Below are 19,190 nucleotides of genomic sequence, written 5' to 3' on the forward strand. Positions count from 1 at the left end.
GTGGAAACGAATAGTAAGATTAAAGTACTGTACAAATTAAAATATTAGTTACGATAGACATAATTTCGGTTTTGTAGAATTGTAATATACTAAAATACAGAACGAAATGTTGACAACCTTACTCATAATAAAAATACTGATCATAATCAATTCAAGCTCCATGTTTGACGTTAATCGATGAGATGGCATGATCTCTTCCCTTGACCATTCCATCGGATGATTGGTGCATGCAGGCATTTTAGCACTTGATTTCTTCCAACACAAGAACGTGAGATTATCCTGATCTCGAACACCAGAACTCGATCCGCTACATCTTTTTTTTTCATTAATCAGATCCCATAAATAAAGGGTCACAATTTATACGGATACTATGGCTGTGTTTAGATCCAAACTTTAGATCCAAACTTTTAATTTTTTTCATCACATCAACCTGTTATACGCATCGTACCAATTTCAACCCAAACTTTCAACTTTAGAAGGAACTAAACAGAGCCTACATGTACAAGGACGGGGTATTAGCATGGGCAACACACTACTCCCTTTGTCCCAATATATTGGGATCTAGAATGGGATTAGACTCCGGGCCTGTTTGATACAGCTTCAACTCCTAAATTTAGCTCTAGGAGTTGGGTCTGGAGTGGAGTTGTGGAGCTCTCTAAACCCAGATCCACAACTCTAGTTTATTTTGTAAGAGAGCTCCATCCAGCTTCACTCCTAGTTTTGGTGGAGCTGAAACTGTTTAGCTGAGCTCGCTGTAACAAACATGCCCTCTATATTCGTAGTCTACGATGGGACTATAAAAGTATGTCACACTACTCCTTTTGTTCTAATATATTGCAATCTAGTATAGAATTAGACTCCAGATTCGTATTTATAGGATGGGTATATAAAAGCACGTCATCAAATGCTCATCAGGCCGCAAGGCCCAGAGATGATTAACGGCACTCTCCTTTTGATCGAGTCGATCTCTCCTTTGCGCAAAAGCATCACCACCATCTCGACGGCGCACGGCAACAGCGCCACCGTAGTGCCGCCTCGTGCAGTGGCTCAACTCACCAAAGGCGCGCTACTCCTCCACTCCTCTACCAGCAGCAGTAGTAGCCTTTGAACCTGAAAGTTTTTTAGGAGCCGCACTAGCCAAGCTAGCCGATTACGAAAGGGAAAAGACGGCCACTTTCTGCGTTAACCTCCGATTCTCCCTCCTCACTCTCCAAACACCAAATCCTTGTACTGGAGGAGTAGCAGTACGGGCTAAGGTTTCTCCTTGTCCCTTCTCCTCTTCTTCTTCAGTAGCAGTACAGAGTACACAGACCCAGACAAGTAACGGCATCGCAGTATAACTGTACCTGTTTTTTTACCACCTCTTTCAGAAGGCAGTAGTACTCCATAAGTACATTTGCAACTGATAAATCCAGCTTTTTAACTTTTAAAACCGCTTTTCTTCACGTAGTAGAAAGAGACGTGCCTAATTGATCAGTAAAAGCGGTATGGTTGGTGCGGTAATACGGCTGCTAGAGATAGTATAGCCAATTACTAGCTCCAAATCATCTATAGTCAATTTAATAGCCAATTCATATACTAGTTACCTGTAAATATATATATTCACTATATTATTAATATCTGGTCTCACCTGTTATAGATACATTTGTCTTGAAGCTCGTGCTACAGCTGGCTATAAATCTATAACCCGTTGCTCATCTCTTTTTTTCTTTCATCTTCTTGATATGTGTTTACCTGCTCTAATAAGTACAGCAGTAACGAAAAATGGTGGTAAGCTTATAAGACAATTCTCGACCCAATAATTAGAATGGTGTCCATAGCATTAAATAAGCTTTCAACTAAAATGAAAAATAACGTGACAAGTTAATAAATGAGGAAAGAGAAAGAAACCAGATCTTGCATGTGATATGATTTTAGATAACATATAAGATATCATGTGAGATAAATAGTATTAAATTTAAATATGAACAAGTGGTGTACATGAAAGAGTAGTGTTTAGTACACTAATTTCTTGATGAAATAAAATTTATGAAAATTATGTGTCTTGGATTAGGAATAGTCTAATGCCATTAGCTGTACCACTGTCTGTGTCTTGATCCCGGTAATCGGAGTTGGGATCCCGCGTGCGAAACTGCGCGTATTCGCGGGGACCACGTCACCGGCACCCACGCCTCGGGCCCCACCAGACCAGGTCCCCACCCATAGGGGAGAGGAGGACAAGGGCCCACCGTCCCCACCACCCGCGTCCCAACACGTGTCGACGTGGTGCCCACCCGAGGCAGTTGGACCCCACCTACCGCTCCCACCCACGCGGCCCCCACCACGCGGCGGCAAACGTGCGGGCCCACCCCATCAATCACGTGATGGCCAGGCGGTAACTCTCGCCACCGCACGGTCCGCGAGGGCGCTCTTTGACCCACCGCACCACCACCACTTTGGCCACACCCGAACCACCACCGGCTTGGCCCCACCGCCGGGCTCCGGCCGTGTGCGTTAAAGCGCCCCCTGGTCCCACCGCACGCACGTGCCAGCCGCTCTCCCATCCCTCCATCCTTCCTACCATTAGCTTTACCACCATTTCCAAAATCAAATCAGAGCGAACAAGCACATCACACTGTCACAGCAAGTAGTACTGGATTAGACTTAATCTTATGTCAAATTGTCAACTGCTCATTTGCATGCTAAATCATCATCATCTTCTTCTTCTCTAAGACTAAACACTGAGCTAAGGACGGAAAAGTAAGGAGTAGTACCAGCACAGCACAGCACAACACGCGGGAGTAATTACTAGTTCATCATGACAAGGATGAGGAATATTGCGGGAAAGAAACGATCGAGAAATTGAATCGGAGCAAAAAGGAACCTAAGCTTTGTGTGTGTGGGGGGGGGGGGGGGGGGGGGGGGGGGGGACTTGTGGACTTTTTGGCGTGCAGTGGAGTGCTCGCTTCGCTTGCTTTTTTTGTGTTGTGCTGTGTGTGTTTGCTACTCTTCCGGGCTGGAGTCGGAGACCGGCTCGTCGTCGTCGTCGTCTTCGTCCTCCTCCGGGTGGTCCACCACGCCGCCGCTGTTGCCTTCCTTCCGCCCGCGCCGCTGCTGCTCGTGGGAGTCGGCGCCGGAGAAGTGCATGTGCTCGCCCGAGTTGCTGTTCTGGACGATGGTTGTTGACACCGGCTGCTGTTGTTGCTGCTGCTGGAAGTCGGCGACGTTAATCGCCGTCGGGAACTGCGCGCCGGCGAAGTTCACGAGCTGGGGCGCGGATTGGATGGCCCAGAACTGCGTGGGTTGGTTGCCCGCGCCCGCGGCGCCTGCGGGCTGCGGGACCATCCATACGGCGGTGGCTTGCGGGATCATGCGGTTGCCGCCGGCGACCGCAGGGCTGCCAGTGGCCGGGACGGCGAAGACGGGCACGAGGCCTTGGGGAGCGCCGGTGGCGGTGATGGGAGCGAGGCCGCTCGGGACTGAAATCGCCGCGCCGCCGCTACCTTGCAGGAGAGGGTCAGCGATGACCGGGTAGTACGCCGCGGGCGCCGCCGTGGCCAGCGGAGACGCGCCAGCCACCGCGCGCGTGGGCTGCAGCTTGCGGCGTCGCTTGGCCGAGGACTCCTCACCGTCGACCACCGCGGAGGACGCCGGGCCAGAGGACGACGACGACTGGGTGGGGATGCGGAGCACGCCATCGACGGTGGTCGCGATCGCCGGGACGGTGCCGGTTCCGGTGGCCGCGATGATTGCCGGCTCCGACTGCTGCAGCAACCACCGGATGGTCTCGCCGTCGGACTTGTGCCCTAGCTCCCGCGTGAGCTGGAAGATCCTGGCCGCGCACGCCGCCGGCATGCGGATCCGCCTCCCGCGCCCCTCCACCTTGGTGTGCCGGTCCCGGTTCCTCGGCGGCGGCTTGCGCACCATGGCCATCCCGCCGAAGAACTCTACCGGTTCGGGCTTGGGCACGAGCCAGCTGTTCATGGGGATGGCGCTCATCGCCACAGCCGCCGCGCCCCCACCACCACCACCACCAGCCGCACCGACCGGCCCAGCCTGCGCGTGTTGCTGCCGCGTGCCCTCCTCCTCCCCCTCCTCCGCCTTGTCCTGCGCCTGCGCCTCCATGGGGATGGATGAGAAGAGATTGGATTGGTTCGGTTTGGGAGGGAGACGAGACGAGACGGAAAAGCCCGGGCTTGTTTCCGCCTCGCCTCTCTTTTCGCGTGTTGCGGGAAAGGGTGGGGGGAGAGGTGTGTGTTCACTCGCTTCGCTTCGCTGCTGCGAATGGGGTGAGTTGGATTTATCAAGTGGTGGGGGTGGTCTCACTTGGCGGTGGGGTCCCTTGTGCGGTCGATGTGGCCCGGGGCCACCGCCCCAACCGGGTCGTGGTGGGGACCCGTGGTGACCTGTACCGGGCCCCGCCGCATTAATCCGCGCGCCGGTGCGGATCCGACGGCCCAGGACGCGTTGTCGCTTCCTCACCCTTCCTGACACGGGGGACCCGGCCGCCTCGCGTGGGCCCCACACGCATGATACTGTACTCTAGTCAAGTTTGCAACGCATTGATGAGTAATTAAGCCAGTATTACGAGTGGCCATTTGGATTAGGCCCGGTCTTAAGATTCGCATCCGTGCGTGACTCGTGACTTCCCAGCTACTACTACTCCCCAACACCTTTGAAAATATTGGACCAGTAAAATATTACGGATATTCAAAAGGTGTGTATAGTAGTAGGAGTAACATGGGGTCACTTTAAATGACAGGTGGGGCCCGGATACGCGAGGTGGGGGCTGTAGTGGTGGGGAGGGCCCACCGGCGGCAAGTAAGGAGGGACCACCGGAAGCTTGGACACGCGGCAGCAGGCGAGTGGTGGCTTGCGTTCGTGTTGCGTGGGCGAGCGTCGCGGGGGAGCGGGAGCAGGGGATCCGGAGGGAGGGAGTGGGAGGGGGCCGGGGAGGGGCCCCGGATTGGCCCAGCTGGATCCAACGCGGGATGTGGGGACCACCTACCTGTTACGGAGATCTGGGCCCGTGTCTCCAGAGATATCGTGCGGGATCCGCTGTGCAGCGAGCCAGCGAGGATCACGGTTTTGTAGTGTGTAAAACTTTTTTTTTTCCTCTCCTTTACTTAACAATATGTTTAGGCTCCCATCCGTTGGCCTAATCAGCCAAAGAAAAACTCAAATTTTGAATTTTCAAGCTTAATTTTAAGATTGATTTTGAGATATTTTCAACGTAGTTTCTTTTTCAACATTGGCTTTTAAGCCACCAAGAACATATTTATAAAAGTTTTACCTAAAAAGACCTTAGCTGCTTCGAAACAAAGCCAAGTTAATTAAATGGGCCTGATATCTAAAACCTATATGCAATGGACCTGATAGGTACAGCCCATTTCCCCTTTCTCTCCTACCAGTACGGTCCAAGCCCAACACTAGTGGGCCGTTTGGTTTGTCCCACGTATTGGTACCCCACTAGGCCGAGTTTGTGTAAATTTAGTACAGCGGATGTTTTGATGTCAAAGGGCCTACGTGTTTGAACCTGGCCTTATTTTGAATTTTACAATTAACTAGAAAAAATGCCTGTTGCAACGGGTGAAGACTGTTTTAATCTCATTACTATTATATTCTTTAGTTAAGGTGAAATTTATTGTGGCAATTCGCTTGGATATATTTTCTTTTTAAAAATCATGAGCTGCAGTTAGAAGTCTGATCATCTCAAGTTAGCATGCGAGTTCTTTTAAAAAGATTTTTTATACGGCTCCTTTTGTATGTGCAAAAGCGAAAAAACTTAAAAGTCGACTCAAATATTGACATGTATTTTCAAAAGCGAACGAACTTAAGAACCGACTCATATACGGATGACGTACCAAAATACCGGCAAAAAAACGTTTTCAATTTTTATAATAATAGAGATTCAGGATTTCCTTTTCACATATTGTAATCCAGAGTTCCAAACTTGTCTATACTCCCTACTTCCCATAATAAGTTATTTTTACTCATCCTATTTTTTCCAAAAGTAGGTTCATATTTGAGTAATTATTGTATCGGAGGTTATAAAAATAAAAAGTAATTGCATTTACAGTAGGTAAAGTAGAAGTAGGGATATTAGTCCTTTTGGTTTTGTATTGGTATATATGGGATGGGGTGAAAAATGAATTTATTTTGGAACAGAGCATGTAGACCACTAGTGGGTTCTTTTCTAAGCAATGAAATGCTTCACGGGCTCTTAAACATTGTGATTTTCACAAAGGCTTTATATATGTGAATATTTTTTGGAAACTAATTTTGCAACTTTACGATAGTTAATTCATTCGTTTGTACTCTATAATAGTTATAATAAAATTTCCTCTAAAACAATAATTATCATAAAATCATTCAGCTATTTTAAAAAACATGCCTTGAAAGTAGATATTAGAAATTAATTTTCTTGCACCAGTCATACGTTGGAAATTTTTGGTATGATAGAGTTCTATTGGAGTATTTAGTTTTAACTTACCAACATTTTATTATTAACTTGTGAAACTTCAATCAGGAAATCAAACTAGCACATTGTTCATGCATCTAACCGATCACACCCTGTACCAATACTCGTATACCACTAACAAAAACATCTCACATCTCACGACCATCTGTGTTTTTAAGTTATGGTTTATAAAGTGCATCCAATTCTAATTATGTTACTTAATTTAGGATATTTTCTCAATTCACTTTCATCCTGCTATCAATTTTGGATTTACTAATACTTGAAAATTATACAAAAAAAGTAACCTACAAATAGTTTTCGTTGCTTCAAACACGTTCCTCCATTGTAAGTCGCAGCCAAACGTTAGCACACTTCCTGCATTCTAAAAAAATTATTTAATATGAGATGTAACACGTCATATACTAGAAATCTGGTCAGGGTCCTATTCAAATTTCACCTGTTTGACGTGACACATATCATATTGAGTTATTTTTTTTTTTTTTGAACGAAGAGAGTATTTCAGTCCGAAAGTTACTCAATTGATTAGTATTCATTTGTATATGAGTAAAGTCTATCACTGGTCCTTAAACTTATACCGCTGTGTCATCTCGGTCCCTAAACTCGCAAATCGACCGTTCAAGTCCTCAAACTTGTTCGACTGTGTCATCCCGGTCTCTAAACTTACAGATCACTCGTTTAGATCCTCCAACTTGTTCAATTTTGTCACCCCGGTCCATAAACAGGACGGTCTAAAAACTTTATATCAAAAAATAATTCATAATTTTTTCATGTGAACTCTAATGAAGACAAACTTTATATCAAAATTGTAGCCTTCGACGCGACCTACAACTTTGTAGTTAAAAAGTTTTTGAATTAAAACTATTTAGGGTCCCAAAATATTGTTGCATGTTTATAGATTTTGAAATTTTAATTTTAAAATTACATTTTGGGACAAAAAAATGACTTAGAATAAAAAAAAAGTTCAACCTACAAAGTTGTAGATTGTGTCGAGGGCTACAAGTTTGTTATAAAGTTTGTTTTCATTAGAGTTCACATGAAAAAGTTATGAATTATTTTTAAATATAAAGTCTTTAGACCATCCTATTTGACCTAGATGATATTCAAATCCAAGTTTAGAGACCGGGGTGATACAACTGAACAAGTTGGAGGATCTAAATGAGTGATCTGCAAGTTTAGAGACCGGGATAACACAGTCGAACGACCTGAACGGTCGATTTGCGAGTTTAGGGATCGGGATGACACAGCGGTACAAGTTTAGGGACCGGTGATGGAATTTACTCTTTGTATATTGTCTCCATCCAAATATGTACTCCCTCCATCCTAAAATATAAGTATTTTTGGATCTTGACACGATCTTTGATATGCTACTTTGACCAACAATATCTATAAAAGTAAATTGATTTAAATAAAAAGAATTGCATATTTTTTCTAGTTTGTTTAATGATAAATCTAGTAACATTAATTTTACGTGATTGATCTCTTTTTATTTTTTTTACTATTAATGGCCAAAGTAAAAAAAAGTTTGACTTAACATTAGTCTAAAAATGCTTATATTTTGAGACAGAGGGTACCAATCTAGAATAGAATAAGACCCATCATAAAACTATACGAATCTAGACCTACAGCCTCAACGTATTTTTATTTTGGATAGTTGTCTAGATTCTTTGTGTGACATTCTCCCTACCTGAAAAAACAGATAGTAAACAAATCTAATATTGGATGTGACATATTCTTATCCATATATCCATATCCATAGGATTAGGATGTATCGTGTTTGATATTTTTTTTATTTCCTTAAATGAAAGGAGTATATTACTACTAAGTTGTTTACTCACTCTGTTCTAAAATAGTATGGTACTAGATAGGATACATCACAATACAATGAATCTAGACAGATAAAGTTTTACTCCGTCCATCCTTAAAAAAATTATTCTAGTACCATGAATCGGAAAAAACATGTTTTCTCATAGTTTTGAGTTTTTTTACCGAGCATGGAGCATATTTTAAGACACTAATCTGTTCTCCTCCTACCAGAAAAAGAAATAGTACCGTCCTTATTGCTGACAAAACGCATGCGTGGTCTCAAAGTTGTACAATAATAAATTTTTATTCCTGTTTCCGTCGTGGCCCATCTGTGATGATGCCAGCTGGGCAATCGTCGTGGGCAGCCGCAAGCAAAGCAGCCGTAGCTGAACGGGAGTCACACGCAGCTCACAAAAGACCGGTTCCACACTTCCACGAGAGGAGGACGCGAGATCCGTATTCGAGTCTCATCTCCATCCTTCACGCGACGTGCCGCTCCGCTCCGCTCCGCTCCGTCGTCAAGCCCCCGCCCCCCTCACACTTCAGGCGGCGCCCGCGCGAGCCAGCCACTTCGAGAAGCGAAGCGCGGAAGCGGAGGGGAGATCGAGAGAGATCGCGAGATGGAGCAGCCCAACGACGTCGGGATCCTCGCCATGGACATCTACTTCCCTCCCGCCTGCGTCCACCAGGTGAGCTTTCTCTCTCGCACGAGTTTTGTTTTTTTTAAAAAATCTTAAAAAAAAAAACAAAATCTCCGTTCGATTCGTTGTTTTTTTCCTCTCCTGCTGCGATGTGATGCGATGCTGGCGTGGCGAGCTTGGCTGATCCGAGGAGGCTTGTGGAGATCATGGATGGTTTGTTTGTTTTTTCTTTTTTTTTTTCAAATCAAAATTTGACAATTGTTTGTTTTGGGGGGAAATTACCGCGGCGGGGGTTTATGGGTGATGGGTGAAAACCTGGATTTGGAGGAGATGGCTGAGATCGTCAGGAGTGGGATTGTCGTAAACGTTTCAACCTTTGTTTCCCAATGCTTTCACTTTCCTAGATTTGTGGATCATTAGCGCGGCGGTTTTTTCCCCATAGAGTGTGTGAAATCAGCTCTCAACTGCATTATACCTGGTGCCTGGTATTCAGAAAGCGAACAGAGCATGGCATTTGGTGTTGCATTAGGGAAGAGTCCGATGAGTTTATCTACTCACAATGCATGGATAATTGTATCAACGGATAATAATAATATTGTAATATTCTGCGTTGGTTCTAGATTTTATCAATGAATGATAATATGCTATTTATGCTGTGTTGGTTCTAGTTTTTTAGAGCAGATTACCCTTGACAGAATTTTGTTACACTTAGAGTTGAATGTTCATGTGTTTAACAAATTGCTGCAGGAAGCGCTGGAAGCGCACGATGGAGCCAGCAAGGGTAAGTACACAATTGGTCTTGGGCAGGACTGCATGGCCTATTGCAGCGAGGTGGAAGATGTTATCTCTATGAGGTATCTCCCTTGTTAACTTGTTTGAACAACTTATCTGTTATATTGATCCCCTTATTTTATCTGTGTTGGGTTTCACAACAGATTGAATTCACGAAGCAATAAATATCTCCTTTTCTTTTACATGCAATTCTGTAGTTGGTAGTTGTATGTGAATGCTCAGAATGAATGTTGTTTCAGCTTGACGGTTGTTGCATCACTGCTGAAAAAGTACAACATTGATCCTAAGCAAATTGGCCGCCTGGAGGTTGGTAGTGAGACAGTGATAGACAAAAGCAAATCCATCAAAACATGGCTGATGCATATTTTCGAGGTTTGTTGGTTTCCCCCCTAACTAAAATAAGAACCCCACCTAACCCAGACATGAATTTTCTTTTTGGCTTGAACCAGATATGCAATTATCATATTTTGAATTGATTTATTTTTATCTACTACCTTTCCTCTTGTCCAGAATCTCTTGATGAATAGGCAGTTTCAGCTTATTTGTTTTATTAGCTGTACATTTTAGCCACAGTGATTCATTATTCTTAACATTTATCTCAAACATAGGAGAGTGGCAATACTGACATTGAGGGGGTTGACTCAAGTAACGCATGCTATGGTGGAACAGCTGCCCTGTTGAATTGTGTTAATTGGGTGGAAAGTAAATCCTGGGATGGACGCTACGGTCTTGTTGTTTGCACAGATAGCGCGGTTTGTTACCCAATATCACCTTCCAGTTATTTTCAGTTTTCTCTTGCTTCTGTCCATGTGCAGCTCTCCTCATTCAATGGCCCATTTTATGCAACTATTATGATCAGGTTTATGCAGAAGGGCCAGCTCGTCCAACAGGTGGTGCTGCTGCTATTGCTATGCTTATTGGTCCGAATGCTCCCATTTCTTTTGAAAGTAAATATAGGGCTTCACACATGGCCCATGTTTACGATTTCTACAAGCCTGATCTTGCAAGTGAATACCCGGTTAGAATTCTATTCTTGCATGTGCTTCTCTTTGTGAATGACAATGGTCATTTTTCTCAATCCTACACTATGCTGTTGGTTATTCATTTCATAGTATTGTATTCTTACAATACTGTTGCATCTGGACATACTGTAGGTTGTTGATGGAAAACTTTCTCAGACATGCTATCTGATGGCTCTTGATTCGTGCTATAGGCAATATTGTACCAAGTGAGTCTACTGCCATTATCCCCCTGAATTGTACTACATTAAGATACTAACCTTCTCAAGCAATAACAATTTGTACTATGATAACAATAGGTATGAAAAGATAGTGGGAGAACAATTCTCGATTTCTGATGCAGAATACTGTGTCTTCCATTCTCCATATAATAAGGTATGATGACTGAACACCTCTCCAAGACAAAGTGTTTTGTCGAATGCGGTTTAGATTTGCCCATCCTGTCCTCTCAACTCTCAGAGAATGCTTACTGTTTCGTTGCATTATGGTTTATGACAGCTTGTACAAAAGAGTTTCGCCCGACTTTATTTCAATGACTTCATGCGTAATTGCAGGTCTGTAATATCCACGCCATGGCTCTTTCTTTTACTCCTTACGATGTAGTCTCTTGAGCTACATATCAAATACTTCCTCCGTTTCAGGTTATAAGACTTTCTAGCATTGCCCACATTCATATAGATGTTAATGAATCTAGATACATAATTGTATCTAGATTCATTAACATCTATATGAATGTGGGCAATGCTAGAAAGTCTTATAACCTGAAACGGAGGTAGTACTGTTATGTGGCTCTTGAGGAGACTTCCTGTTTTTTTTTTTGGGTGATACATAATTCTTTTTTTTTTAATCTGACATGCCATGGCCCCTAATTGATGTTTCTTGTCTCTTTTCTTTTCATGAACATTAGCACGGTTGATAATGATGCTAAAGAGAAGCTTCAGCCTTTTGCAAATTTGACTAGTGAAGAAAGCTACCAAAGTCGTGACTTGGAAAAGGTCCATTCTTATTTGTTGGATGTTACTTCTTGAAATGCTTGATGCCTTGATTGATGTAAACGTTAACTCCATTCTACCAAACTTTCAGGCCTCTCAACAAGTAGCAAAGCATCTGTATGATATCAAAGTTCAACCATCAACTCTGCTTCCAAAACAGATCGGTAATATGTACACTGCATCTATTTATGCTGCATTGGCATCTGTGATCTACAACAAGCATGACAGTCTGGTGAGCTTAATGTATTTGCTATTTATGGCACACCTCATCATTTTTTATCATTCCTCGTAGCTAAATTATGTTTCTTTTATAGGATGGCCAGCGAATTCTCATGTTTTCTTATGGGAGTGGATTGACATCCACTATGTTTTCGTTGAGACTACATGATGGTCAACATCCCTTTAGCTTAATGAACATTGCTTCTGTGCTTGATGTGACGACAAAGCTTGAGTCAAGACATGTGGTATGGTCTTCCATTCTCACAACCCCCAGCCAGTTTGCTAATGTGGACTTGCAGATAGAAATAATTATATGACCATGCGATAAAGCATATTATGATGTACATTTGTTGCATACATGCGGTATGATTGGACATGGTTTTGGAATTTATTTCCATTATGGCCACGTCGCTATTTGATGAAAGAATTGGTCAAATGCAATTATGCAAATATACTGTACCACCAAACCTGTCACCAGGGAAAGAAAGGGCAAGGGCGGTCACTATTGGATGGGTTTACCTCAACAATTTTTTTTTTTTTTGGGGGGGGGGGGGGGTGTGTTATTAATTGTTTCAAGCATTTTAAAAATTGCCTTTGTTAAGGATGGCTACATACCACTAGTTGATTTGTTCGTATAAAAAGTGATGCAACTGTAGTTTCCATGATATTATATGTTTGCTGATTGTGAAATGCTCCGCTGTAGTCATCTCTGAATAGTCCATTCGTTAGTGTGATTTCTCTACAGCAAGCTAACTTGTTCCTTTACATGTTATAATAGACCTCACCTGAGAAGTTTATTGAGACATTGAAGCTGATGGAGCACCGCTATGGAGCAAAAGATTTTGAAACAAGCAAAGATACCAGCTTGTTGCCACCAGGAACATTCTATCTTACAAAAGTTGATTCGATGTACAGGAGGTTCTATGACAAGAAAGCCGCCGAGGGAAAAATCAAGGGCTGCAACGGCATTGCAAACGGTCACTGATTGGGTGCCAAGAATGCTGTGAGCTCACGCGCATTATTAGCCATCTTGTTGCTCAGTTTGATGTATTTATTCTTAGAGTGCTCAGTCTAGATATCTTCCAATAATTCATTGTTCCCCTCGTGCCCCTCAGCTTGTTTTTACTTTAAGCTGAACAATAAACCTTTGTGTAGTACTGTAGTAGTACTAGGTCCTAGTATCCTTGTTTCCTCTAGCTCTATTGCTTCATTGTTACTAGCTAATTCCCTCCCCATGCTTTATTGTTCTCAGTAATATCCTGCAAAACTGTTGGCTGTGTGCATCTTATGATGCAGACGCTGAAGATGTAATTTTTATCTTATCTAAAAAATTCAGTTAAGTCTTGAGCAGATAAAAGAAAATAGCTGTAACTTTTTCTGCTTTGAAACAATGATGCAGAATTCATATCCTGGAGATGGCAACCAAATGATTTCAGTATAGCGAACAAGTAATAGGCACATATTTTTTTCTAAGGAAGCAAAGACTACATTTTACAGTATAATCATGAACACACTGGAGCGAGCCTCTCTCACACAAAGAATGGACGGAGCAGCTCTGCACAGCCGATCGAGCTGATCCCAAAAGAATGGCGAACAGTGACAGTGACAGTGAAGTGTACCAATGGTGGAAGCTGAAGGTGGATGGACATGTCGGCTACACCTCCACCGTCTTCTGGTTGAGCGCGGTGTACCTCCACCGCTCCTTCTCCACGAAATCGGCGTCCAAGAACTTGGCCACGAACGCCCACAACCTGTAGGCGTCGTCGAAGTTGGTCAAGAACCCCAGCGACGCGTTCACCACGTAGATCCCCATCTCGCCGGCGGCGTCCTTCCTCTTGCCGCCGCCGTCGATGTGCTCGAGGACGGCGGCCCTGTCGGCGTCGTACTTGTCGGAGAAGCAGATGTGGCGGAGGAAGCCGCAGGTGAGGGAGATGTTGTGGCGGTCGGCGAGCTTCTGCACCAGCGGCGGCGCCACCTTCTCCCCCTTCCAGTCGAACACGTTGAACGCCAGCGATGGCCCCCGCTCGAACTTCACCCGCGGCCCGTACACCCGCACCAGCGCCTTCCCCTGCTCCGACTGCGGGTGCCGCAGCTTCTGCATCGCCACCACCAGCCAGTTGCTGATGCACCTCAGCCGGTTGCCTATGGAGATCAGCCCCAGCGCGTCCGCGTGGTCCAGCCCCCTGCACTCCACCTCCATTATTGGCGGTGGTGGTGGCGGCGGATCGGCCTCGCGGATCTCCGGCGAGTGGCCGTTCTCCTCGCCTGCGGCGTCCATCTCCGGTACGTTCTTGAGTGTGAGCGCGATGAGGGTGCCACTGAGTGGGCCGGAGAAGGAGCTGGTGGTGTCGAGGTCGTCCGCCGCCGCGGCGGCCGGGTCGAGCTCGGTGGAGTAGCCGTCGTGGAGCGACCAGCGGCGTGCGGGGACGATGCTGACGATGCCGATGCTGCGGGCGATGACGGAGCGCTCGAGCGCGGCGAGGCTGGACTTCTTGACGAAGAGGCCCGCGAAGCCGGAGGGGTTCTCGCCGAACACCTTGAAGAAGTTGCAGACGATGAAGTCCGGGCGGAGGAGGGAGAGGCCCAGCGTGTCGAGGTCCTTGGTGCCCAGCGCGCACGCGTCGAGCGCGACGTGCCACCCTTGCTCGTGCGCCGCGCTCATCCACAGGTATGGGTACCTGGCCCCCGTCATCCGCGACACCAGCGGGAACACGAAGAGCCCCCTCCGGTGCCCGCCGCCGCCGCCGCGCCGCCTCCCGCGGAGCAGCTTCTTGCGGAGGTCGGCGGCGTGGACGCGCATGCCCGGCCACGCGAACGACGCCGACATCACCTCCGCACCGCGGCGGCGCGCGCTCTCCGCCATCGCGCCCGCCGCCTCGCTCTCGTAGTCGTACACGGTGAGCAGCCGCTTGCCGTGCTGCTGGAAGGAGTAGGACTCCGCCAGCAGCCGGAACGCGGTGGTCCGGTTCGCCGTGCACACCATGGCGTACTCGTCGTCGGGGATGTTGAGCGACGCCATGACGCGCCTCGTCACGGCGCCGCCGATCCCGCCCGCCGCGGACGCCGCCGCGACGTCGTCCCCGCATTGCACCTGCGACCGCAGGCTCGTGGACTTGTACGCGATGTCAAAGAACGGCGGCTGCCACGCCGCGCCCGACGACGACGCCGGCGGCGTGGCCGACGTCGACGGCACCGACGAGTTCATCTGCGCGTGGGAGAAGAGGTTGATGCCGGTGTAGTCGAGGCACACGTGGCGGTCGAGGTGCTGGTACTCGCCGTCCCTGATGGCGTCGGCCTGGGCGAGCCCGGCGTACTGCGGGAACGCGGCGACGAACTCGGCGTACGCCTCCTCCATCGCCGGGAGCGACTCGTGGTTGGTGAACTGCGCGCCGGGGAACAGCCCCGACGCCGCCGACTTGACGAAATTGTGCCGCGACGTCCTCGCCGTGGTGGTGGTGGTGGTGGTCGTCGTCGTCGTGGTCCCCCTCTTGACGCGCACCGGCACGCAGCCGGGGATGCACATGAACTCACGCTCCGCTCCGTTCGCCGGCGGTGGCGGCGGCGGCGGTGGCATCTCCTTGTCGTCGCCGGCTGCCGGGTTCTTGCTCCTGGACAGGTACTTGTTGATGAGCAAGAGCATGGTTGCCTCATGGATAGGGTTGTCTTGGATGAGCTCGGCGAGTTGCAATTGCTGCTGCTGCTGTCACGGCGAGAGCGACCGGATGGCCGCCGAGTGGCCGCATGCGACTGCTTCTCCCTCGTCGCCGGCCGCCGCCGCCGCCGCCTCCTGGTTTTCTTCTCCGGCTAGCTTTTTTGCTCGGCTCTTGGTGGTGAAGTGGTGATCGATGGATCGATGCGCGCGCCAGTGGCTGTCCTGCTGCTGGGAAAAAGGCTTGTTTTTTTTCCTTTTTTTTTTTCATTCAGTTGGCCACAGGCTCACAGGGAGTGACAGCAACATACCAAGCAGAGGATTGATGAAGGTGATGCAAATGCTGATATGCATCATCCATCTTGTTATACTACAATCCAGTCAATGGCATCCTGCTGACTGACAAGATGATCATATAGGAACAGGATAGGGTTTTACTTATTTATATAGGGAAAGGGGATTTTTTTGTTTAAAAAGGTGAAGAAAAGAACATGTTTTTTTTTTAATATTAGGTGTGAAAGCCCCCAACCTCCAGATATTCTCTTAATTTGGTCAGAAACCAAATCAAGTTGCTCGTCTTCCCCAGCATTCACGCCTTGTCTTGTACTCCATATGGCTCCCCTATTTGCGCTGCCGGCGCTGACCGGCCCAATTTCTACTCCTATTGAGTGTTTATGTATATGAATTCCATACTGAATTTCGGCTGAGTCTCCCGATTTATTTTTACCAACTCACCGTTCCCGCTTTCTAAACTACTAAACCATACCGTTTTATGTAAAAAAGCTTTATCAAGGAGTTTTTTTAAAAAAATCAAAAATATATATTTTTAAATTTATAATAGTTAATACCAATTAATCATATGCTAATAACTATTCTCATCTTGTGTGTGGCGAAAAAGGATAGGAAAGTTGCCTTCTCGAACGCAGCCTAACAACGTTATCGTTTTAGACATCGACGCGGTCTTACTGATGTCGGTAAATTTCCATATCACCGCTAGGTCTTTCTGCGATCGCAACCGATTCACTACTTACCCAAGAACAAATAGAATCAGACACCGAAAAAAGGACACAATTATTCAGAGTAAATTGTTGACAGCAACTTGGGAGGCAGCCAGGCAGGGAGGTAGTAGGAGGGGGGGGGGGGGGGGGGGGACCTCTCAGCAGGATGGCAACCCCAACTTTGGGAGGCTGTAGGTTGCAATTGCTCTGACCATTTCAATCCCCGGGGAAATGTTTGCAAGCTTGCAATTGCAAGGTGACGATGCCATTACGGAATCGAAGGCCAAACAACAGATGCCACAAGACAAGACGGCCACTGCTTGCTGCTGTGTGTTTGATGGATGCACTCATCGCATTAGCACAGTGCTAGTGCCATGTGAGATGAGGGGGTGATGGTGGCAAAAGGCCTCCTCATCTGTGGAAAGATGGTTGGAAACGAGTGTGGAGTGGGGGTGATTGAAAGCGCCGTGTGCCGGGCGGTCAGAGTGATGTACTGGTGTTTGTGTTTGACCTGCCTTTCTTGCTTCAGCTCGGCTGCTCATTGACCCTTTTTTTAAAAAAAAATGAAAATACTAAGAAATTTTTATGTATATTTTTTTTAAAAAAATGAAAACTGGATCATTGTATCAGCATCAAAACTCACTCGGACCCTTCTCCTTCTAACTATAGAGTGATCCTCGTTGACGTTGAGAACCTATGAATGAATTAATTGGCGTTTGAGATTGGGATTGGGTAATTGGGTTATGAAGAGGAAGTGGAAAGTTTCTTGGGCTTAGAGAGATGGTCATGACCCATAGCAGTGACCAAATTGGTATGGGTGATGGATACAAGAGGTGGACGGAGGCGAGGGAACGGGAGAGGTTAGGAGACGAGAGCGGCGGTTACATAAGCCACTGGAGATGGGGAGAAGGAATGGGAGGGCTCACTAGTGTAGCGCGATGAACAAGGGGTTTGGCAACGAGCATGCCGATTTGAGCGAGGAGAGGGACGGGATAAGGTGGAGGCATGAGGCTGCATATATCTCAAACCGATATGAGCCATTTGAAAAGTAGACTTGGTGGTCTTAATTTTTAAATATGATATAGATAATCCCTTATTTTAAGCCCCCTGTTTTTTTTTTCATCCGATGACCGGGGCTGCACCATAGCATCGGTGAAGCCATGACAGTGGGTCCTAAGATAAGAGTTGGCCGATATTTGATATTTGTATGAATGCATACCGTTCTGTTGTTGTTGGTCAGCTTATCAGCGCAACCAAAATTTAATTTAAAGGTCTTTCTTTGTCATAATTTTTTAATATTAACTTTAATGGAATCATATCCTATGCATAACAGTTTTCACGTGTACACATCATACACACCAACTAACAAATTTCATCGAAAATTCTAGAAAAAATATATATGTACTCTCAATAATATTACATCTACGTGTGTGTGTATATATATATATGTATGTATGTATGTATATATATATTAAAAAAGATAAATTCTAACAGATTTTTAGACTTAATTTTTTTTATATAATTTTTGTTTTTTGTTTTGCCTAAAAAATTGAGGTTAAGATTAAAACAGACGTGACTCCAAGGATCGCCACAGGCTCACATCTCGTCAGAAAGTAGAATATGTGTCATCTGAGGAGAGGAGCTCCAATGGGCATTTGCCATGTGGGACAGTGATGGAGTTTAGCCGGTCGTCGTGGCGGACAATAGCCGAGAAGAAAAGGAGAAAAGCACCGCTCCATGCCGCCCGCGACCTGTTCAACGACGTCGACGTACGGAGGAATTCATCCATGCTCGCTCTGCCGCCGCCGCTCGCCGACGATCGAGAATATCCTCCAATCCTCCTCTCCAGCTAGCTCGAATCGACGCGGTTTCCCCCCACATCAACTCTCAACCGTGTGGGCTCCGTGCTTCTCAATCTCCAATTGCTATGGCTAAACTGGAGTCGTCTCGATCGATGTTTACTGCGGCGATCAAGTATACAAGTACTCCCTCCGTACTCATAAGAAAATCGTTTAGAACAGCGACATGGTCGTTAAAACACAACTTTAACTACTTGTTTTTTACAAAAATATTTATTGAAAAGTGATATATGTATGTTTCTATGAAAGTATTTTTCAAGACAAATATATCCATATAATTTTTATATTTTCAAACTCAACAACTTAAGAGTTATTTATGATTTATATTTCCAAAGTCTTGACTTAAATTGTCCTAAACGATTTTCTATGCGAGTACGAAGGGAGTACTACTGTATGTGAAAAGGCGACCGGTAATATATTGCGGCTGGATTTTGTACCGACACAGGTGAAAAGTAGACAATTCGGTGGTCATACTCATATAGATGTCGGCGTTGAGTTAATTTCTTCCCTTTTTTTTACCGTGTCCACTGAAATATTTAATTATTGCTGCAAATCAACTGATCAAATCCCCATCTTCCCTGACGCGATGCATCGACTAATTTTCAGCTGCCCATAGTATAAATGTAGTATAATCCTGTTTCAAGTCATCATCGACCATGTGGGCTCTCCCCTGCACTATCCTTTCCTACACGTACATACGTACATCTTGCCTTAACTAATCACTTATTATTAATTATGCTTAAACAACAGTAGTAGTA

General features: G+C 46.0%; 3 protein-coding genes across 3 annotated transcripts; 1 reads left to right on the forward strand and 2 right to left on the reverse strand.

The window, feature by feature from the left end:
- Nucleotides 1–2,615: 2,615 nt before the first annotated feature.
- LOC127781205 (transcription factor PCF2) lies at nt 2,616–4,265 on the reverse strand. The gene has a single exon (XM_052308128.1). The coding sequence runs from the start codon at nt 4,102–4,104 to the stop codon at nt 2,983–2,985; it is 1,122 nt and encodes a 373-aa protein (XP_052164088.1). The 5' UTR covers nt 4,105–4,265; the 3' UTR covers nt 2,616–2,982.
- A 4,415-nt stretch (nt 4,266–8,680) lies between these two features.
- Nucleotides 8,681–13,122, forward strand: LOC127781841 (hydroxymethylglutaryl-CoA synthase-like). The gene is made up of 12 exons (XM_052308906.1): nt 8,681–8,952; nt 9,652–9,758; nt 9,936–10,068; nt 10,305–10,448; nt 10,556–10,714; nt 10,851–10,924; nt 11,015–11,090; nt 11,214–11,269; nt 11,623–11,710; nt 11,799–11,939; nt 12,022–12,171; nt 12,705–13,122. The coding sequence occupies exons 1-12, from the start codon at nt 8,884–8,886 to the stop codon at nt 12,909–12,911; spliced, it is 1,404 nt and encodes a 467-aa protein (XP_052164866.1). The 5' UTR covers nt 8,681–8,883; the 3' UTR covers nt 12,912–13,122.
- Nucleotides 13,123–13,338: 216 nt separating this feature from the next.
- Nucleotides 13,339–16,007, reverse strand: LOC127781840 (uncharacterized). The gene has a single exon (XM_052308905.1). It carries the CDS (start codon nt 15,564–15,566, stop codon nt 13,581–13,583), a length of 1,986 nt encoding a protein of 661 aa, XP_052164865.1. The 5' UTR covers nt 15,567–16,007; the 3' UTR covers nt 13,339–13,580.
- Between the last annotated feature and the right edge of the window lie 3,183 nt (nt 16,008–19,190).

This window comes from Oryza glaberrima, chromosome 8 (assembly GCF_000147395.1).
Source record: "Oryza glaberrima chromosome 8, OglaRS2, whole genome shotgun sequence".
Taxonomy (NCBI): domain Eukaryota; kingdom Viridiplantae; phylum Streptophyta; class Magnoliopsida; order Poales; family Poaceae; genus Oryza; species Oryza glaberrima.

Bases quoted from the DNA above. Each gene is read 5' to 3' on its own strand.
- LOC127781205 (XM_052308128.1), bottom strand. From the start codon at position 4,104: ATGGAGGCGCAGGCGCAGGACAAGGCGGAGGAGGGGGAGGAGGAGGGC.
- LOC127781841 (XM_052308906.1), top strand. From the start codon at position 8,884: ATGGAGCAGCCCAACGACGTCGGGATCCTCGCCATGGACATCTACTTC. The intron at 11,270-11,622 runs GTCTGTAATATC...CATGAACATTAG, and splicing joins GACTTCATGCGTAATTGCAG to CACGGTTGATAATGATGCTA. The intron at 12,172-12,704 runs GTATGGTCTTCC...ATGTTATAATAG, and splicing joins AGCTTGAGTCAAGACATGTG to ACCTCACCTGAGAAGTTTAT.
- LOC127781840 (XM_052308905.1), bottom strand. From the start codon at position 15,566: ATGCTCTTGCTCATCAACAAGTACCTGTCCAGGAGCAAGAACCCGGCA.